Below are 16,425 nucleotides of genomic sequence, written 5' to 3' on the forward strand. Positions count from 1 at the left end.
AGGGGCTGGTTGGAAATAAGAAAAATCTTCACCGGCACATACGGCAGTTCGAGTAGCCTTTACCAGAACTTTTGCGGATGGCTTGCGCGAGGGGTTATGATTGGTGACGGCAAGCATTTCGGTACTCCAGAGCGCGCCGAGGAGACCGCGCCATTTCTCAAGGCTCCATAATGGATAACGTTGCCCGTCTTCTGAAAGAAGCCGCACTAAAGTGCCGGACAGAGCTCCATCCATACTGTCAGTCTGCCAACCGTCTGTTCTCGACCGGTACTATTTACCGCTCAACTATGCGAACAAGTAGCTTGGCCAGTTAGTTTGTGTGCCTTCAACACTCGCACCCGCCCGCCCGCCCTGCATAATCTCCGATAACTGCCTAACTTGGGTCAGTGTGCGACCCTGCCGAGAGTCGCAAAGAGCACGAGCCTTTGCACGATGCGAGACAGAGCGTGTAACCCGTTTAAGTCCAGTCCAGGATTTACCCTTCTTAGCCCAGAGCAGGCACAGATCTGAGTTTAAGCCTGGTCCCTAAAAGAGCGTAATTGCATCCGGCTGTCATGGCAGCCCGGTGGCACACATCTCTCCCAACAAAGGCTGCCCTTCCGAGCAGCTTAGCAAAAAGTACTGGTTGCAGCCCTTTTGTTTCGCGAGAATAGAAACGTAGACAACACTCCATAGATACTCTGCTTTCGAAACAGTTTCTGCACCTTTTGAAGCGGCAGGCCACGCCTATGACTTGGATCGCATCCGCGGCACATGAGCGTCACGGCCTACGTTCACTGCCAATGGACAGGAGCTGGGTTTGTGTTAAGATGCGTGCAGTATCATTACAGATTTGTATTCCACCAAGCATTTGGCAGGCTGGAGCCTCGTTGGTTGCGCGTTGTCTGCTGTTGTCAGAGTGTGTTCATAGTATCTATCCTGTCAAGCTACCAACGCCGATGAAAGCCACAGATCAAGAACAGATGCGAAGTATGCTTTTACCGGGTGAAAAAATTATCTGTTACCGGAACGCGGCAAAAGTCTGCTTTGCAGGAAAAGCAAAAGCAGCAAAAAGGAAGGTGGCCGAGGCCAACTGGTAATGCCCAGTATGCGAATCGAACGCATGATCTTCTCATTTCACTGTATAAATACTAGTGAGACGCTATACCACTTAGCCAACCGGGCATTTGGTGCTTATTAATTCCGACTGCGCTATTTATCTATATCAACTTTTTGTCTCACAGACCCACTATCATCCAGTTCTCTGCTCTTCCTTCTGTTCCCAGCTCTTGTATAGCAACTGCGTCGCACTGTATCATAGTTGAGGATCACATTCAGCCGAACAGGGGTAAATATACAGGGCTCACATCGGTCGATGAATAGCCGATTAATTGGAGAGGCTGCTACTTGTCATCATGTACTCGGTGTAAATACAATGCAAGCTCTGCGTCGGAGTTACCTGTTGTCTCAGATTTTGCCCCATCAACTTGAGCACTCTCCGGCTAATTACAGCTTTTTTTGTAGAGAATATTCGAAATTCTTCTTACTCTCTTTTCCCCTTCCCTTCCTTCAATTTGTGTTCTTGTATATCCCCTACAGCTCCAGGGCAACAGCTCCGGTTGGAGACCCCACTTTCGACATCCGATTTCCAGCCTCCAATCTGACAGCTTACTGTTCACAGGTTCAATTATCTGCGTTCATACAGCGCAATCGTAGCCGAATATGCGCAGATCTGGGGATACAGAAGATAGTCAGGCAGTGGAGCGCTCTGCGCTCTTGGGAGATGTGCAGCGGAGTTCGGGCGACGGCGCTGCCAGACCCGATGACGATGTGCCGAATGTCCCCGTCACGGTCTGGCGAGGAATTGCCATTGGCCTCAGTCTTGGCATCTTGATATTCCTCCAAGGTGAGATGACATTTATGTTTCCATTTCCCTTCCTTCCCAAAGCTAACTGGGCCTCCAGCGACAAACATGTCCGGCATGACCATGATCCAGGGCCAGGTCGCTGACGACATTGACGCGCACGCGGCTGCGTCGTGGTTCACCGCCGCCTACCTCATCCCGCTGTCGTCATTTGCGTCCGTTGCCGGGCGGCTGGCCACCATTTTCTCGCCACGTAGCCTGGTACTGCCCCTGGGTGTACTGTTCGCGCTAGGATCGCTCGTCACAGCGCGCGCGACATCCTTCACGGGCCTCGTGCTGGGGCGCGCCGTCGCAGGCACCGGCGGCGCGGGCGTGCTGGGCTTGTGTGTCATTTTCGTGCTGGAGTTGACGACGAAGCGCCGCCGGGGACTGTTTATCGCAATGGTAAACGCTGGCTTCACCGCGGGCGTGGCATTTGGTGCGGTCGTGTACGGTGCTCTCTTGCCAACGATCGGATGGGTAAGTCTCCTTCCTATCTGAAAAGTCGGAGTTTTCTAACGTATATTTCTCGTTAAAGCGTCCTATATTTATTTGGCAGGTTCCTGTATCTCTCATAGGAGGCGTTGCGTCCTATATAAGTCTCCCCAGCAGTATGAAGCCTGGTGGCGGCGATATCCTTTATACACCTGGAACCACAAAGCAAAAGCTGGCACGGATCGACTACCTTGGAGCATTCTTACTAGCATGCACCCCTTTCTCTCACCACTTATAGCTCTTTTATCTAATCAGCGAACAGTGCTCCACAATCGTCGTATTTCTCTACAGCCTCGCCGCCGACATCCACCCTCTTGCGCTCGGCCTGTCTCTTCTCTCCCTCGCCGCCTTTCTCTTCGTCGAGTACCGCGTCGCTGCTGACCCCATCATCCCACTCCAGGTGCTCTCATCGCGTGGTGTGCTTCTTTCGTGCCTCGCACAGCTCGGGCTTATGACGGCGCGCTGGACTCTGCTCTTCTACACGCCCATCCTCATGCTCGCCGTGCGCGGCGCCGCGCCCACCAGTGCTGGCTCCGTCCTCGTTCCCACCAACGCGGGCTTTGGCATCGGCGGCCTGCTCGTCGGCATCTTGCACATTCGCCGTGCGGGCTCCTTCTGGCTCCCAACGGTTCTTGTCACGGCCGTCTTTGGCCTCAGCCTGTTTCTCATGGGCCTAGTCGCGGCGCCGACCGCGTCGCTGGCGCTGCTCGTGGCCGTCGTATTCCTAAACGGCCTCGCGACTGGCGCGGCGCTGAATTACAGTCTGGCGCACGTGCTGCACCTGTCGCACAGGGACACAGAGTATGTTAGCACGAGCTTGCTTGGCACGTTTCGCGGATTCGGCGGCAGCTTCGGCACTTCCATTGGCGGCGGTATCTTCTTTCGCTTCCTGAAGCAGACGCTCACGGCAGGTTTTGCGGATCTGGAGGGCCACCACCGGCGCGAGGAGGGCTTGACGCAGGAGCACGCGCGCCTCGTCACCCGCCTGCTCGGTGCACCGGGGCTCGTCTTCTCGGGCGAGCTGAGCGCGGAGGAGCAGCAGATTGCTATCAGAGGATACAGTGGTGCCATCGGGGGAGTATGGCACGCTGCGGCGTTACTTGCCGTCGTCGTCATTGCTGTGCAGGCGGCTGCAGGCTGGACAGCGCCCGAAGAGCGCAGCAGCAAGTACAACGCAGAAGACGAGGACCAGGCCTACGCCGCACTCTTAGAAAATGAAGGCGTGGGAGAAGCTTGATGAGCAGCAGAATACATAACAATTGCTCACGTCAGCATTTCGATCCTGTTAATTATTGATTGATTTATTGACGTCTTGAGTACACGACACTATCATAGCATCAAATTCGTTATACAAGAACCTTACTCGGTTTCCGAAGATCGCTGCCTCAAAAGGTCCAGCTCCATTCCTAATAAAGCAATACACGGTATTACTTGGTATACATGTCAACACCCAAAGCGTCGCTTATCTCGTCTCGACGCCGGCTCCTGCGAGAAAGAAATCAAGCTCTCCTGTTCCATTGTTGAAACGCTGCTCGTTCTCGGCTAGCTGCTCCAGGAGCGTCATGAACGGGTCTTTCTCGTCTCCTTGGGTTCCGGTGCTGCCTGTGTTGCTCTTTGTGCTCGGACTTGGAACAGTGGCGCCAGCCTGGTTTCTATGTTGGCCGTTTACATCGACCCCATGCCACGCAGCTGGGCTGCCATATGCGTTTGTCGGTATGGTACCAAACATAGGATCGTACGAGGGTGTCCCTGGTCCAATTATTGCTTGGCTGCCAGATATTCCCATTGGGGCATTGTAGCTGTATGCCGGGCTGTATGATAGCGCAGCCATGCCCGACGACGCTGTCATTGTCGCCGGCGAGAAGGAATATGCGCTCATTCCTGCTGTGCTGGTCCCAGCAGGGTTCATTGAATACCCTTCCATTGTGCTACGTATTGTATTGGTGTGATGTCCTTGACCATCATGTCCATGCATTTGCGCAACGCCCTGCGCACTTGCATCAGATGTGTGTCCAGAGTGGCCAGACAGATCTCGATTGTGGTAGAATGTAGCACCGTCAGAAGTAGGCGATTGATGTATCATTTCTGTTCGGCCTTGGCTCGATGTGCCAGTATTCTTGCGCTTTAGGGCTGACTGCTGCAGGATGCCCGACACAACTTGGGAGGCATATGGATCGGCCATGAATGATGTAGAGATATTTTTCAAATGGAAGCTCGTGCCGTCTATCCGGCGGCCGTTTCCGTCAGATCCTCCAACGTTCGAATACCTGTCGAAATGATCTTCAAGCTGGAATCCAGGAGTATATCTAATAGAATTGGAGGCCAGCGCATTAACGAGTCTCCCGTGCATGACACAGATCTCTTCTAGGTTTTCCCGATGTTGTTCAACGGCAGCCCAGATATATCGCAAACCGGAAAGCATTTCTCTTGCTTTCGCCAAGAGCTCCGAAGAAGGCAAAAAAACGGCCATGTCACCATTACTGGGCGACTTGTTGTAGTGAATCCCGTGTACATGGACGGTTGCGGCGGTAAAGATGCAGTAGCCAGTCATGCCTGGCATCTGAATGCGTCCAGTTTGCCTTGCAAGATCTGCAAGTTCCGTGATGGCATTTGCATGCAAAAAGCACATGGTAGTGGCCTCGATTTGCCAAGACTGGTGCTGGCCATTTCCAGATAGCTCGGCAAGGTCGATAGGCAGGAATGGGCGGTAAATCAAGCAGTGGATAAGGTGATATAGCATCTTGCTCATGAACAGAGCAGTGGCATCAGACTGGCCAAATAAAGACTCGATGGTAGCAAAGGCGTTGTTGGTTCCAGAGGCCCATGTGTCGAGGTCTTGTCGAATCTTGGACAGATTTGAAAGCGAATGCCACGGAAAATGGGAATCGCCCTTGACACCACCAGCCGCGAGATATTTGCTTGTAATGCCGAGGATGCGGCAAATGTCAATAAGCATGCCGCTGCTGCCCTGGGATTTCTTTCCACTGCCCTGCAAATACTGCAAATTTGAGCCGCAGTGGAAGAATTCTCCCTCGGTGGGTGCTGAAGAGGGCTTAGACGACCATGAGGGAAGTCGAAGGACAATGGCATCGTCGCTTATGAGACCAGGCCGTTTTGAGCCACATACTAGTAGTCTATCAAGCTGATAGCAAGTCCAAAATAGCCTGCGTCGCGTTTCGCGCTCTGCCTGCGTAACTTGGGCTTGGGTATCCATTTCTCTGTGCAGCTCGAGACCAAGTGCCATGGAAATAGCATTATTTAATGCCATGTAAGCTTTGGCTCCCTTGCCTACCATGATGAAAGTCAGACAGATCAAAAGGAGTGCCTGTATTGCTTCCATTGATATTTCGTCCAGGTCGATGGCTTGCCGTGCGCGAAGGGCCAAGTCCAGGCTTGCTTGTACAGCTGCCAAGTGTCCCTTTGGATGAGCAGAGAGTCTGTTCATGTTAGTGAAAGATTCAAACAGAGGGATTGGGTCTAACAGACTTGGATACCGAGGCACACATGGCATCGACTAGATATTGCGGTAGCTGCTTGAGCTGCATACGCTGATGTATCGTAGACTCGTCAACAATAAAATAAGGTTTCCCATGGATTGTCGTGAAATATGCGTTGATAAGAGCTTCCGTTGGTACAGTGGCATCGAGAGTGGCGGGCCAGTCGCTACATGTTCAGTTAGCCGATTACAGTTTGAAGAACGAGAGTTCGCTTACGCAGAAGCTGTCTCCGAACTGGCAAATCTAGGCTCAGCAACTCCGGAGGGAGACTTCTCTAATGCGATCGCAAAGCGCTTCGGAGGTGGCTCATTAGCTTCGGATCGGCCTGTTTCTTCGGGTTCCGCGCTTGGAGCCTCTGACGACTCTGCGCCTGTATCTGTGCCGTCTTCCGCATTCTTTTCTTTGAGCTTGGCCTCGAGGCCGTCAACCCGCTTAAGAAGTGCCTCTAAAACATCGGTCTTTGGTCCTCGCTTCTTCGGTACGGCATCTGCGCAGCGAACAGGTTAGGGCATTGCAACGGATTGCTCAAGTATATGACGTAGTTACATACCGTATACACAAGGGCACTGGAAGAGCTGGCATGCCTCACAGGATGGTCGCAGTCTGTTGCATTTGATCTAGAGGTGTAAGGTTAGTGATTGTTGCGCATGGTGGCGCATCTCATGGACATCGGCACGCGCTCACCTTTCTCTTGCGACACGACTTGCAGTTCATAGACTCTCGCGGCTCATTCGTCTGGCGGCGAGGAGCTAGTCTCTCGATCCCGACCTGTGGTCGTGGAATGGCGACCCTATTGGGCCCAGTGAACTGCGAGTCGGCCATGGGATCGACGACGTTGAGCATCCGAATCCACTGGTGTCAGAGTCCAGCGGATAGGCACAGCCGGACAATGGGCGAGTTGAAACGCCAGCTAAGTTGCTGAATGGTGCCAAATACGGTATCAAAAGCCGATTCGGCAAACGTAGATGAGTATCGAATGGCAGAAGACGACGTCGGCCTACCACAATTGGAAGCCGCGGGTCTTTTCTCGTGGATGGTGGGTGATGTCCGCCCCTTGTCCCTCTATAGCATGGCCGCGAAAGCAGGGTCCTGAGTGGCACGGTCTCCGGAAGGTGAATGCCGCGATCAGCTCGCGTTGGGATCGAGTCGGACGTCGCGCGACGATGTTTGCGAAGTATGTTGGAGAGATGAGCAGAGGACAGAATTGGACAAAACTCGGGTTGCTGGCGGTAAAGAGGCGGCAGTGTGGTAAATGTGCAAGAAGGCAGAAGCAGGACAAGGTCAAATTGAGAAAGCATTCGAGCCGCCATAGCAGCCAGGGAGCCCACGGCAGCCACGCCCACGGGCCATGGCGCTGCCTCAGCCAGGGCTTTGGGGGAGGGGTGGGCGTGGAGTCGCAGCAGCGAGCACTGACATTGTGACAGCAGTGCAACCTCTCAAGCTCTCTTGCCTCTGTACTTAGTTACACTGTACCTACCTACCCAGGCTTTCTAGGGAGCTGAGCGGGGGCACAGAGACAGATGCCGCTGGGCTTGCGGTTCACAGATGTCCCTATGACTAGCTCGTTACTAGCGGCCCCCGTTTCCTGTGGAAGAACTACCAGTAGTTAGACGAATAACTAGGTTGGTCTACCAGTACCAGTAGTTACTTATTAATCGACGGGGCTGGGAGTTACGGGGCTGCAGAAAAGGTTCGGTTTGGCCGTGTGTTGTCAACTGGTCACTGACGGCTGTCACTCGTTGTGCTGTGAATCAGAACTTGAGCTTCATGTTAGGTACTTACCTAGATGTAGCACTTGTCGACCGTCACAGCCATCCGCCACACGGAACTGCAATGTACTGTGATCAGTCATTCTCGATCTCACGCACTCCAAAGCCCGCGGTCATGACTGTTCTACTGGTACAGCCCACTCCTGCACGGCACAGGGCAACCCCTGTTTGGAAGGCCTGGCATCCGCCACTCTGGTTCGTATAAGTTACAAACCATCTTCAGACTTCCAGGGCATCGGGCGACATCCGCACAGAGGTCTCTGCCTGTCGTCGTGGGATTAGTCCATCTACCCAAGTACTTTACTGTCCAGGCTTGATCAAGCTCTCAGAGCACACTAACAAGAAGTTTCAATAAAGAATATCCATGGGAAATAGATAGATTGCGCCTTCTGGCCCGCACAGTGGAGAGAAAGAGGGGCGCGGAGGTGGCTAAAAGGGAGCTACTTGGTAGTGGGCGCTGAAGCAGCATGCTGGGACGATGTACATACTTACCACTACTACCTGGGCATCTGTGCCTCTCCTGTATTTGCTCCTTTCAGCAGGTCGCTGTTTCTCAAAGTGGCGCGTCCCGGGGACAGTCGCTCGCTCTCCAAATCGAGCGTACGATCTAGCGTATGAGGTGCCGCTGATTTAATTAAGTATACTGGTACGTATCAGTACGCTGTGGCTGCTAAACTACCTAAAAGACTGCCCAGGCCCATCTCTACAGAGACATTGGGCAGCAAGAGGCTACAGTGCCTCCAGGTAATTCCGAGCGCTAATTTATGGCGATTTGGTGGCAGTTCGCTCGGAATTACCATCAACCTAGTAGAATCCTAGTCTTGGCCTCGTATTTAGTTGGCTTTTGCGTCGGAGACGTGCGTGTCTTGGATCTATTTCTATTTGCGAAAAGAAATAATATGGTCCCTACTGGCGGAATTTGCCAGAATTCACACTTAGGTTAGCTGTTGGCGATGTAGCAATCGGCAGCTGCATGCCGCTGGAGAGAGGCGTGTCTCAGTGGTAGGTTCTTGTTGTGTACTGTCTTGCCGTCTTATTCGCTTGCGCGCGTGCTCTGTCTGTTTCTGCGTCATTCTCGCTGTCTCCGCTGTGCATATTAGTATTAGCAAATGCTACTCGGGCTACACGTCTTTCCTCAGAAACACTGGTCAAGACAACGTCATGCACCAAGGCCAAGCCGTACCTATTGGTAGCCTCGCGAGGAGGGTAGACGGAACGGAAACACCATAAGCAGAAATAAGGTGTGCGGAATCGAACTAGTTGAAAAAGTGATGACAGATCCGGAACGCAAAAAGGAACAATGAGCAAAGACTGGCCAGCCTCGTGAACCGATTCTTGAATCTGACCACTTGCATCAGCCTTGGGCAGAGCCCACACCGTCAGCAGCCATCCACGACACACGACTCCACGGGGCTGCTTAGGAGCACACCGCCGTGGCGTCCCGGCAAAAGCATTGGCTTCGGTCTGAACCCCAGCAATCTTCTTCTGGCTTCAATTCTCGGCGGCCATCCACAGGAGCATTCGCGACGCAGCCACTTGTTGCTTGCACTATCCGAGGAGGCCTTCAAGAGACATGCATGCGCTTGGTAATGGGATTGTAAGCACCGTGCCGTAGCAACGTGGGTAAGTTGCGGACGCTCATAGAAATCGCAGAGCTAGTAAGGGCCCCAGATCTATAATCTAATGATGGATGCGGATGCCAGTAGACGAAAACCTACCATGCGACAAGCAATATTGCCCATCGGAGCGGATCAATGGGCCCGACAAGTCCACTCCCCCGGCCAAAGCTTCTAGATTTTCCTTCTCGAGGCTGTCTTTAGGATGAGCTTTATGAGACACGAACAGATGAGTTCAGCCAGACAACAGTGTACTGGTAACTATGACTAGAGTAATCGCGGGACTCGCGGCAGAGCCGGCAAAATCATTCGGGTGAGCCGGGGGGAATGATACTCTCTTTTGGAATCACGAAAAGAACCTGGCACACACCCCCAGCACGAGCCTTCACGAGGAGCAGGTCCGCCTATTCGGTGAGTCGAGTTGCGCCGTGCCGGGCAGCTAGGGATTTCTTCCTTGTAAGAGGCCAGCCCTGCCTGCACCTCGGGATTTATTTCAAGTTCCAGAATAATAAGATGCTTGTCTTCGGCTGTCGTCGGTGTGGAGGGTCATTTTTTCCTTATATTGTCGTTCCATAGTGTCTAGAATAACACATTAATATCTCTTGGTAATCTATCATCCCCATTACACTACCAGTACGACGCTTCCAGCATCTTCGTAATCATTCCCTATAAAAACCCTATAATACCACACCTCTATTTGGCAGTGTCACACTTGCTAGAGATGGGTGTCCCCGACACTGTACTGCTCATCAACTCGCCAATTGCCAACCATGTCAACCTACCTAGTTGACTGGCTCCCAGGTTGCCCAAGCTACCTCATGGTACCAGTGGTAATGGGCCAGCTAGTTCGCTTGTCGCTGAGGGTCACCACTGGAGCTAGCACCACCACTCGTGATGCGACACTACCGTTTTTTTTTTTATTGTTTCCTTTGTCGTTTTCGCCTTTCATGCCCTGTTGTCCCTCTTTCTTCATTATGTAGCCTTGTCGTGTCAGGTGTTTTATTTCTCCCTCCCAACGCCTATGCAGGGCCTCGCTGCAAGCCGTAATAATCTGCGGTATGTCACGTATGCATTGTGCGTGCATCGCCACCGCTCCGTGAGCGAGGCAGTTGTCCGTCAGCTAAACAAGACGCCAAGAACGAAGAGCGCTCCTCGGCCTCGCCGCGGGAGATATCTCCCACGTCCAGCGGCCTCACCCTGTAAATGGGGAATGCGTCGGCCACGTTTCGGCCAGTTACGCAGGCAAATGTGAGCGTGCATCGACAATCGCCGCACATGGCTGCCCATTAACGCTAGCGGGCACGCTAGCACTGGAATATGTGGGAGGTTCCGTACACGGTTGACGGCATGATGGTGCACTCGACACCCTGCTTTCTCAACTCTGCCCCGTCTTCTGCTTCTGCGTGCCTTGCCAACTGCCTTTACATGTATTACCCAGCGGCTGTCTTTATCTCGTTTATCCGTTCTGGTAATTTGAGGAGTCTACTGATTGTTTCAATCCTGCCCATAGCACCTTGGCCATAAGCATCCGCGGCGGGTCGTTCGTCGAAATGACGCCTGTGGTCGACAGTAGTGGTGAGGCCCCGAATCACACAGAAGGGGGATAGGTAAACAGAAAGGGCAGCGTGGTTGGCTCATACGTGGGTTTATCCGCAGACGTAGCAGTGGTCTTGCTCGCCACCTTGATAGAAATTTGTAATCTAGCAAGTAGTGAGCGATACCGAGGTTCGAAGTATCGCAGACATTCCTTGTCGTCCTCGTATTGGCCGCCCATCTGCATCTCCCCAGACCACGACAAATTCCGGGCGAGTGCGCCCGTCATGCAGTGCCCTGAATAGAGTCGGTACGCAGGGCTTAGCTCTAAGACCGAGGAAATTGGTGCCGATACCCCTGCGGAATGTGCCCCGTACTGTCCCAAACTTCAACCACCTTCTTGTCTTGGTCTCACTGCCGCCTGCTAACTAGACACCCAAACACCTGTCCAATCTGTAGCGTGCCTCATCGGTCAACGCCGTCAGCACTACTTTGGGCGGCGGGACGAACTGCCGCCACAGCTTGCCGCCATTGCCCTGCCAGATCGACAACACTGTACAGAGATAGGTCCCTTCTATTTCGACTTTGAAGCTTAAAACATATGTTATTATCGTAGATTACTAGGTCTGCACTTTCCTGATTTGCTTGAGTGAAGGAGCATGCAGTCAACTGGCAACAGCCTGTCAGAATGCTCGTGCAACTATCCAGGTCAAAGGTGAGAACATCCTCTCCGGCCATTCATTCCGCACATGGCCGTGCTCCGCTCTGTCATGTGTCCCTTTTAACAACAGCTCCTTGTAAATCCACCCCTCGTAAAATCGATTCATATTTACACATGTGCGCGCCGCAAAGGGCTACCAGTGATCAAAAGCACCATGTTGGAAAAATGTAGCCTGAACGCCGAATGAGACACAAAAATGTTCATGATCCTAGTAATGTATGTCGTTGCCAAGTGCTCATACGTCCAACGCCACCACCACATCTTCTTCCTTCTTCGATTGGTCAGTTCCGAGGTGATTTGCAAAAATCTCCCGAAATCGCAATAATATGGTCAGCTAGTTGCCACTAGCCAGCCTCACGAAGCTGTAGGGTACATTCTGTCCCACGAGCAAGCGCATACTCTCAACCGTCGTGAAGGCCGCACTGTCGGCAGCCCCGTACGGCGCGAATCCGCTCTTATCAGCTATCTCAGCCGTTTCAATTGCTTGTCGATCTGCAGCATGTGCCAAGTCTAAAAAGACTCTCTTGTTGCTCGTCGATCCATCATTCTGGCCGTTTCTCGCAAAGGCACGTAGAAGCAATCTCACGATGCTACTTTTGGCTGGCCCCAAAGTCGATACCATGACAAAGGGTGCGGCGCTTTCATTTGCGCCAGATCGCGCGCGTTGCAAGCTTTCCAGACTGTTGAACTGTTCGATCGGCGGCGCGTTACGTGCGAGTGTCGACGACGTCTTGAACCCCAGAGTATAAATCTTGGAAATTTTCAGTGCTTTCATTGCGAAAATGACGGGTGCCGCATCTTCTGAGGAAGATGCTAATACCATTGACGTGCGACCTGTGTATGCTGAGGGAGTGAGGTCTCTTGTCAGCGCGCTGAGGATTCCTTTCCAACTCGCATTGTCGAATATCAAGGTGGCGGTCTGGTTCTGTTTTGCCTGGTTGGGGTCCGGTGCACCATCCTTTTGTTGTCTGGGGCTGGCAGGTATCGAGGATGGCGTGGAATTTGAGTGCGACGATGAGCCTACTCTCACCATGATTGTGTCGACGGTTCCAATAACCCGTGCAGCCTCGCTCACTATTGGCCCTTCTCCATTGTTGGCTGTCGTGAGCATCGGATTATGTTTCATGAGGCTGTTATATGAAAGGCCCGGGTCGAGGTACGCGCCGCCAAAAGATGTCTGACGACATAGCATTTCCAGGCCAGCTGGACTGTTAGGCTGACGCTCGATAACAGCAAATTGATGTGGCAGACCAAGCTCGTTAAAACACTTCTCGTAAAATGGCGCCCGATGTCCTTTAACACGAGATTCGACGCTGGTAATGCCATAAAATGCCTTTTTCGGCAGGTTGCCCATATGGGCAAGCGCGCAGTTGATCTCTGCCGCGCTCAGCTGACCCGGTGCAGCAATTATCGGCAACAGTGGGTGTGTAATAGGTGTGAAAACTTTGTTGAGCGACCGAGAAATCTGCCCAACTTGGCCCATGTTGACAGCAGAAAATGGCGGCGCGTGCGGATACTCGGTTTTCACCTTTGAGCGGAAGTACTCCAGCTCAAAGTTCTCCGTGTGCTCATTGATGATGGCAATCATCTTTATAATATCGGCATAGTGAACAGAGCGTTCGAATACCTCTTGGGCATGGGCTGATGGCCATTTAAAGGTTCCCGAAAAGTCGTGGAAAGCCGACATTATGCGTGAGTTGCCCTTCCTGTGCCAGAGATCTCGTCGGATTTCTTCCGGCAGCCAAAGTTCGACATCGATATATTCTACTCCCCACTGAATGGCTCTGAACAGGTATTCGTGGTACAGTTCTGGTTTGTCCATGGGAAATTTGCCATTTTCGTTTGTACAGCGCGTTGTAAATATTATAGGTAGTTCTGTCCGCTGGCGTAGCAGCATGACTTGTTCTCCAACATACTTCAAGCTCGGGACATCTGCAAATTTGCCGCCGCCTAGCGGTTCTCGTAGCAGATCAACACGAAGTTCAACGGCGTCGGATCCCACTGTCAGAATGTCGAGGTTGGGCAGAGCCGCTCTAACATCCGGAAAGGTCGTGGAGATAAACAACGTTCTCGGCTTGGCCATAAGTTCGCTGTGGTGGTTGATTTGGCCGAGAATAAAAGCGGTAAATCGGCAAAGATCTCGACGCAGGTCGAAGCTGTCAGAGTAGAGAAACTCATAATCGCAATGTTTTGAGAGATGCAGATTCGGGGGCATGCCGAGTTCAACATGATGTGCATTGATTGTAACCACCAGCGATTGGTCTCTTGTTCCAATTTGAGTGTGCGCAGCATCCGCAGCAATACCAACGACGGAGTCGTGGTCTGCTGTTGTAACGTCGCTGAAGCTGGATTTTAGCCTGGATGGTTTGCCGAGAACCTCAGCAAACACAGACACGATAGATTCCTGCCCTTGTCCATAAATAATAAGGACGATTCGAGCGTCTCCCACTCGTAGAGAATCCCCAAAGAAGCCGCTGTCGATTAGCAGAGGGCTTTGGCTTGCGCGCTCTGCATTGCTTCCGTTGTCAACGTCCATTCTGGAGGTCGCAGAGTCATCTGCGAAGGCAGTGGTCGGACCAGGACTTGGCGAGGGGCTCGCTAAGAGTTGGTGCACAGCAGCCATAATGATGTGTAGGGTGGCTCGGCAGAGACCGACTTCGGCAGGTCTCGTCAGTGTGTATCTTTAGACTGCGCGCGCAAAGCTATCTTCCAAAGGGTTTCGTTTTCCAGTCCTCTTCACTCATAAGCGTATCATCCGAGGACTCGAGCGGCCGCGGTTCGAGGACAGATGAATTCCGAGAAGAGGGAACAACACAAATGAAGCTCGCTGGGGGAAGTGAGTGAGATTGCGACGAGAGCCCGTCTCACCACAAAATCCGAGTCAATAGAGACGAGTCCAAGGCAAACTTGGCAACTTGCCGTAGTTCGACTTCCGTTATATGTGGTTCCCGAGAATCAGATCTGGTGAAGGTCTGCACCGACCAAGGGCAGAGAAGAGGTCGATGAGCCCGTGCGACGGTCGATTGCCCCTCGCTGACGGCTATCGCACTTTGGCACGAGGAAAGACAATAGGCACGAGAGGGGGGTGCGGCAAGGAAGTCACCCGGGTAATATACTCTACAGACAAGAAGGCACGAGAAATTATTCCGGACAACAAAAGCGATGGCGAGGGGAAGGTAGAGGAAGTCGGATCAGGTAGGCAGGCGGCGTGAGAAGGAAGTCATTGGCATTGGTGGATTGCGTCGCTTCTGGGGCAAGTATCCGTAGTGGGGTTGGGGTTGGCCGGCCTTCGCAAGGTTGAAGGAGGACAGGACAGGTACGTAGGTAGGTAGGTCGGTAGGTAGGTAGGGTAGGTACTGTGTAGGAATTACCTAGGTACGCAGAGGGGAAGCGCTGGAAACAGCGGCCGACGACTGTTCCAGCGCCTGTGCCGGCGCTCTGGAATAGAGGTACTTAGAGAGCCTAGCGAGCTTCAGGGCCTCAATTGCCCTGTTGCCAGCCACTTGCCAGCCTGCCTGTCGTTGACCAGTCGGGTCCCCTAAAGGAGGCCCCATTACTAGCCCGCCCCAGCGACCATCACCACCAAGCCTCGTGGCTGGACTGCCGCATTTTGATTATCCGCCAATGACGGGCCGTGTTAAGCCGGCTTCTGAACCTTCCAGTTGGCTGGCTGGTTTCTACCTCTTTTAGCACCCGAGATGTCTTCTCAAGCTGCCCATCATGGGCTTTGTCTCTTTTTCGTTTGTCAGTACTTCTAACAGGTACCTGAGATAGGTCAAGGCGGCGGCTTCTGCACGTAGGTACTGGTAGTCCGTCGTGCCACATGTTCATCGTGCTAGTACACCTCGTCTTTTCTGTCAGACCACGAAACCACGACATCATAGCCAAGATTGCGTACGAGACTTGTATTCTCGCCTTGCCTCGTCCATTTCTGTTCACTGCAGCGCTCTGTCTTTTATCCACCGCACTGCGTCCCAACCTTTCCCATGTCCGTGTCCCCTAAATGCATGCCGTGGGACGGCAGCATGCGTAACTATCCAGCAACCTGTCTCCCTTTCGTCATAGTAGCGTTTCTTGTCCCCGCCAAAGGAGATACTTCTTTTCGTTCTGAATCACATTGTCTGCTTGTGATCAGAATCGTCGACATCGGCATATCAGCACGCTCTCCGGCAACAACCATCCCGGAATACCGAGCTAGATAGAGCCCCACGAGCACTAGCAACGTAGCCTTGACCATCTTACCCTCTTCAAATTGGATTTTCCGAACGCTTCTCCCAATCGGTATAATAAATGCGCAGCTACGCAGCTGGCCAGTGGCTCTATGTGGTGGTTTTTGGACTGTTATGGCCTCGACTGTCTTGTCTTCACCTCCTCGACGGGAGAACTATATCGAATCCCGCGGCGTAAGTCGCTTCATTTATTTACTACAAGCTCGATTTTTAGAGGTGCTTTAGCGCACGCGGGTAGGCAAGTGAATACAAATTGGTGGAGAAATAGCAGTCTGCTTGCCATGCCTCAGTGCTGCAACGTGGCAACCTGACGCATTGGTGCTTCTCTGCTGTCAATCCTAGAGCGCCGATAGTTACCACTGACGTGGCAGAGATGGTGACTTTGGCATGTTTCCACCTCCTAGACAAGCCATGTATCATTATTCAATTCATCAACCATCGCACCCCACATCCCATTGTTCGTTCAGCGATCTGGTACAACAGCGCTTCGTTTTCCACGAATCACCTCGTGCTCTCTGCAAGACTAGAGATAGCTGCCGCCGTCCTATCATCAACCGACGCAGATTTATATTTTGTTGGTTCCAAGCGACACCTGGTTATTGCCATTGTTTTTGACGAGTCATGATTGTTGAGTGTAATTTTGCCGGCGATGTAATCGATCGACTTTCCAGCCATTGCTCATA

General features: G+C 52.5%; 4 protein-coding genes across 7 annotated transcripts; 1 reads left to right on the forward strand and 3 right to left on the reverse strand.

Moving 5' to 3' along the window:
- Positions 1-1,701: 1,701 nt before the first annotated feature.
- LMH87_000954 (uncharacterized protein) lies at positions 1,702-3,614 on the forward strand (the record flags this gene model as incomplete). Its single annotated transcript, XM_056198947.1, has 4 exons — positions 1,702-1,885; positions 1,944-2,362; positions 2,421-2,585; positions 2,640-3,614. The coding sequence occupies 4 exons, from the start codon at positions 1,702-1,704 to the stop codon at positions 3,612-3,614; spliced, it is 1,743 nt and encodes a 580-aa protein (XP_056055844.1).
- Positions 3,615-3,839: 225 nt separating this feature from the next.
- LMH87_000955 (uncharacterized protein) lies at positions 3,840-6,717 on the reverse strand (the record flags this gene model as incomplete). Its single annotated transcript, XM_056198948.1, has 5 exons — positions 3,840-5,814; positions 5,864-6,040; positions 6,091-6,361; positions 6,425-6,491; positions 6,559-6,717. The coding sequence occupies 5 exons, from the start codon at positions 6,715-6,717 to the stop codon at positions 3,840-3,842; spliced, it is 2,649 nt and encodes an 882-aa protein (XP_056055845.1).
- A 1,922-nt stretch (positions 6,718-8,639) lies between these two features.
- LMH87_000956 (uncharacterized protein) lies at positions 8,640-9,385 on the reverse strand (the record flags this gene model as incomplete). The annotated part of the gene is made up of 3 exons (XM_056198949.1): positions 8,640-8,730; positions 8,827-9,107; positions 9,362-9,385. The coding sequence occupies 3 exons, from the start codon at positions 9,383-9,385 to the stop codon at positions 8,640-8,642; spliced, it is 396 nt and encodes a 131-aa protein (XP_056055846.1).
- A 2,462-nt stretch (positions 9,386-11,847) lies between these two features.
- On the reverse strand, positions 11,848-14,136 carry LMH87_000957 (uncharacterized protein; the record flags this gene model as incomplete). 4 transcript variants are annotated; one of them, XM_056198951.1, is made up of 1 exon in its annotated part: positions 11,848-14,136. In XM_056198951.1, one exon carries the CDS (start codon positions 14,134-14,136, stop codon positions 11,848-11,850), a length of 2,289 nt encoding a protein of 762 aa, XP_056055850.1. The 4 variants fall into 4 exon arrangements, with proteins under 4 accessions (XP_056055850.1, XP_056055849.1, XP_056055848.1 ...); XM_056198953.1 differs by having other exon boundaries at positions 11,848-14,049; XM_056198954.1 differs by having other exon boundaries at positions 11,848-13,335.
- Positions 14,137-16,425: the final 2,289 nt, after the last annotated feature.

Source organism: Akanthomyces muscarius, chromosome 6 (assembly GCF_028009165.1).
Source record: "Akanthomyces muscarius strain Ve6 chromosome 6, whole genome shotgun sequence".
In the NCBI taxonomy this organism is placed as follows: domain Eukaryota; kingdom Fungi; phylum Ascomycota; class Sordariomycetes; order Hypocreales; family Cordycipitaceae; genus Akanthomyces; species Akanthomyces muscarius.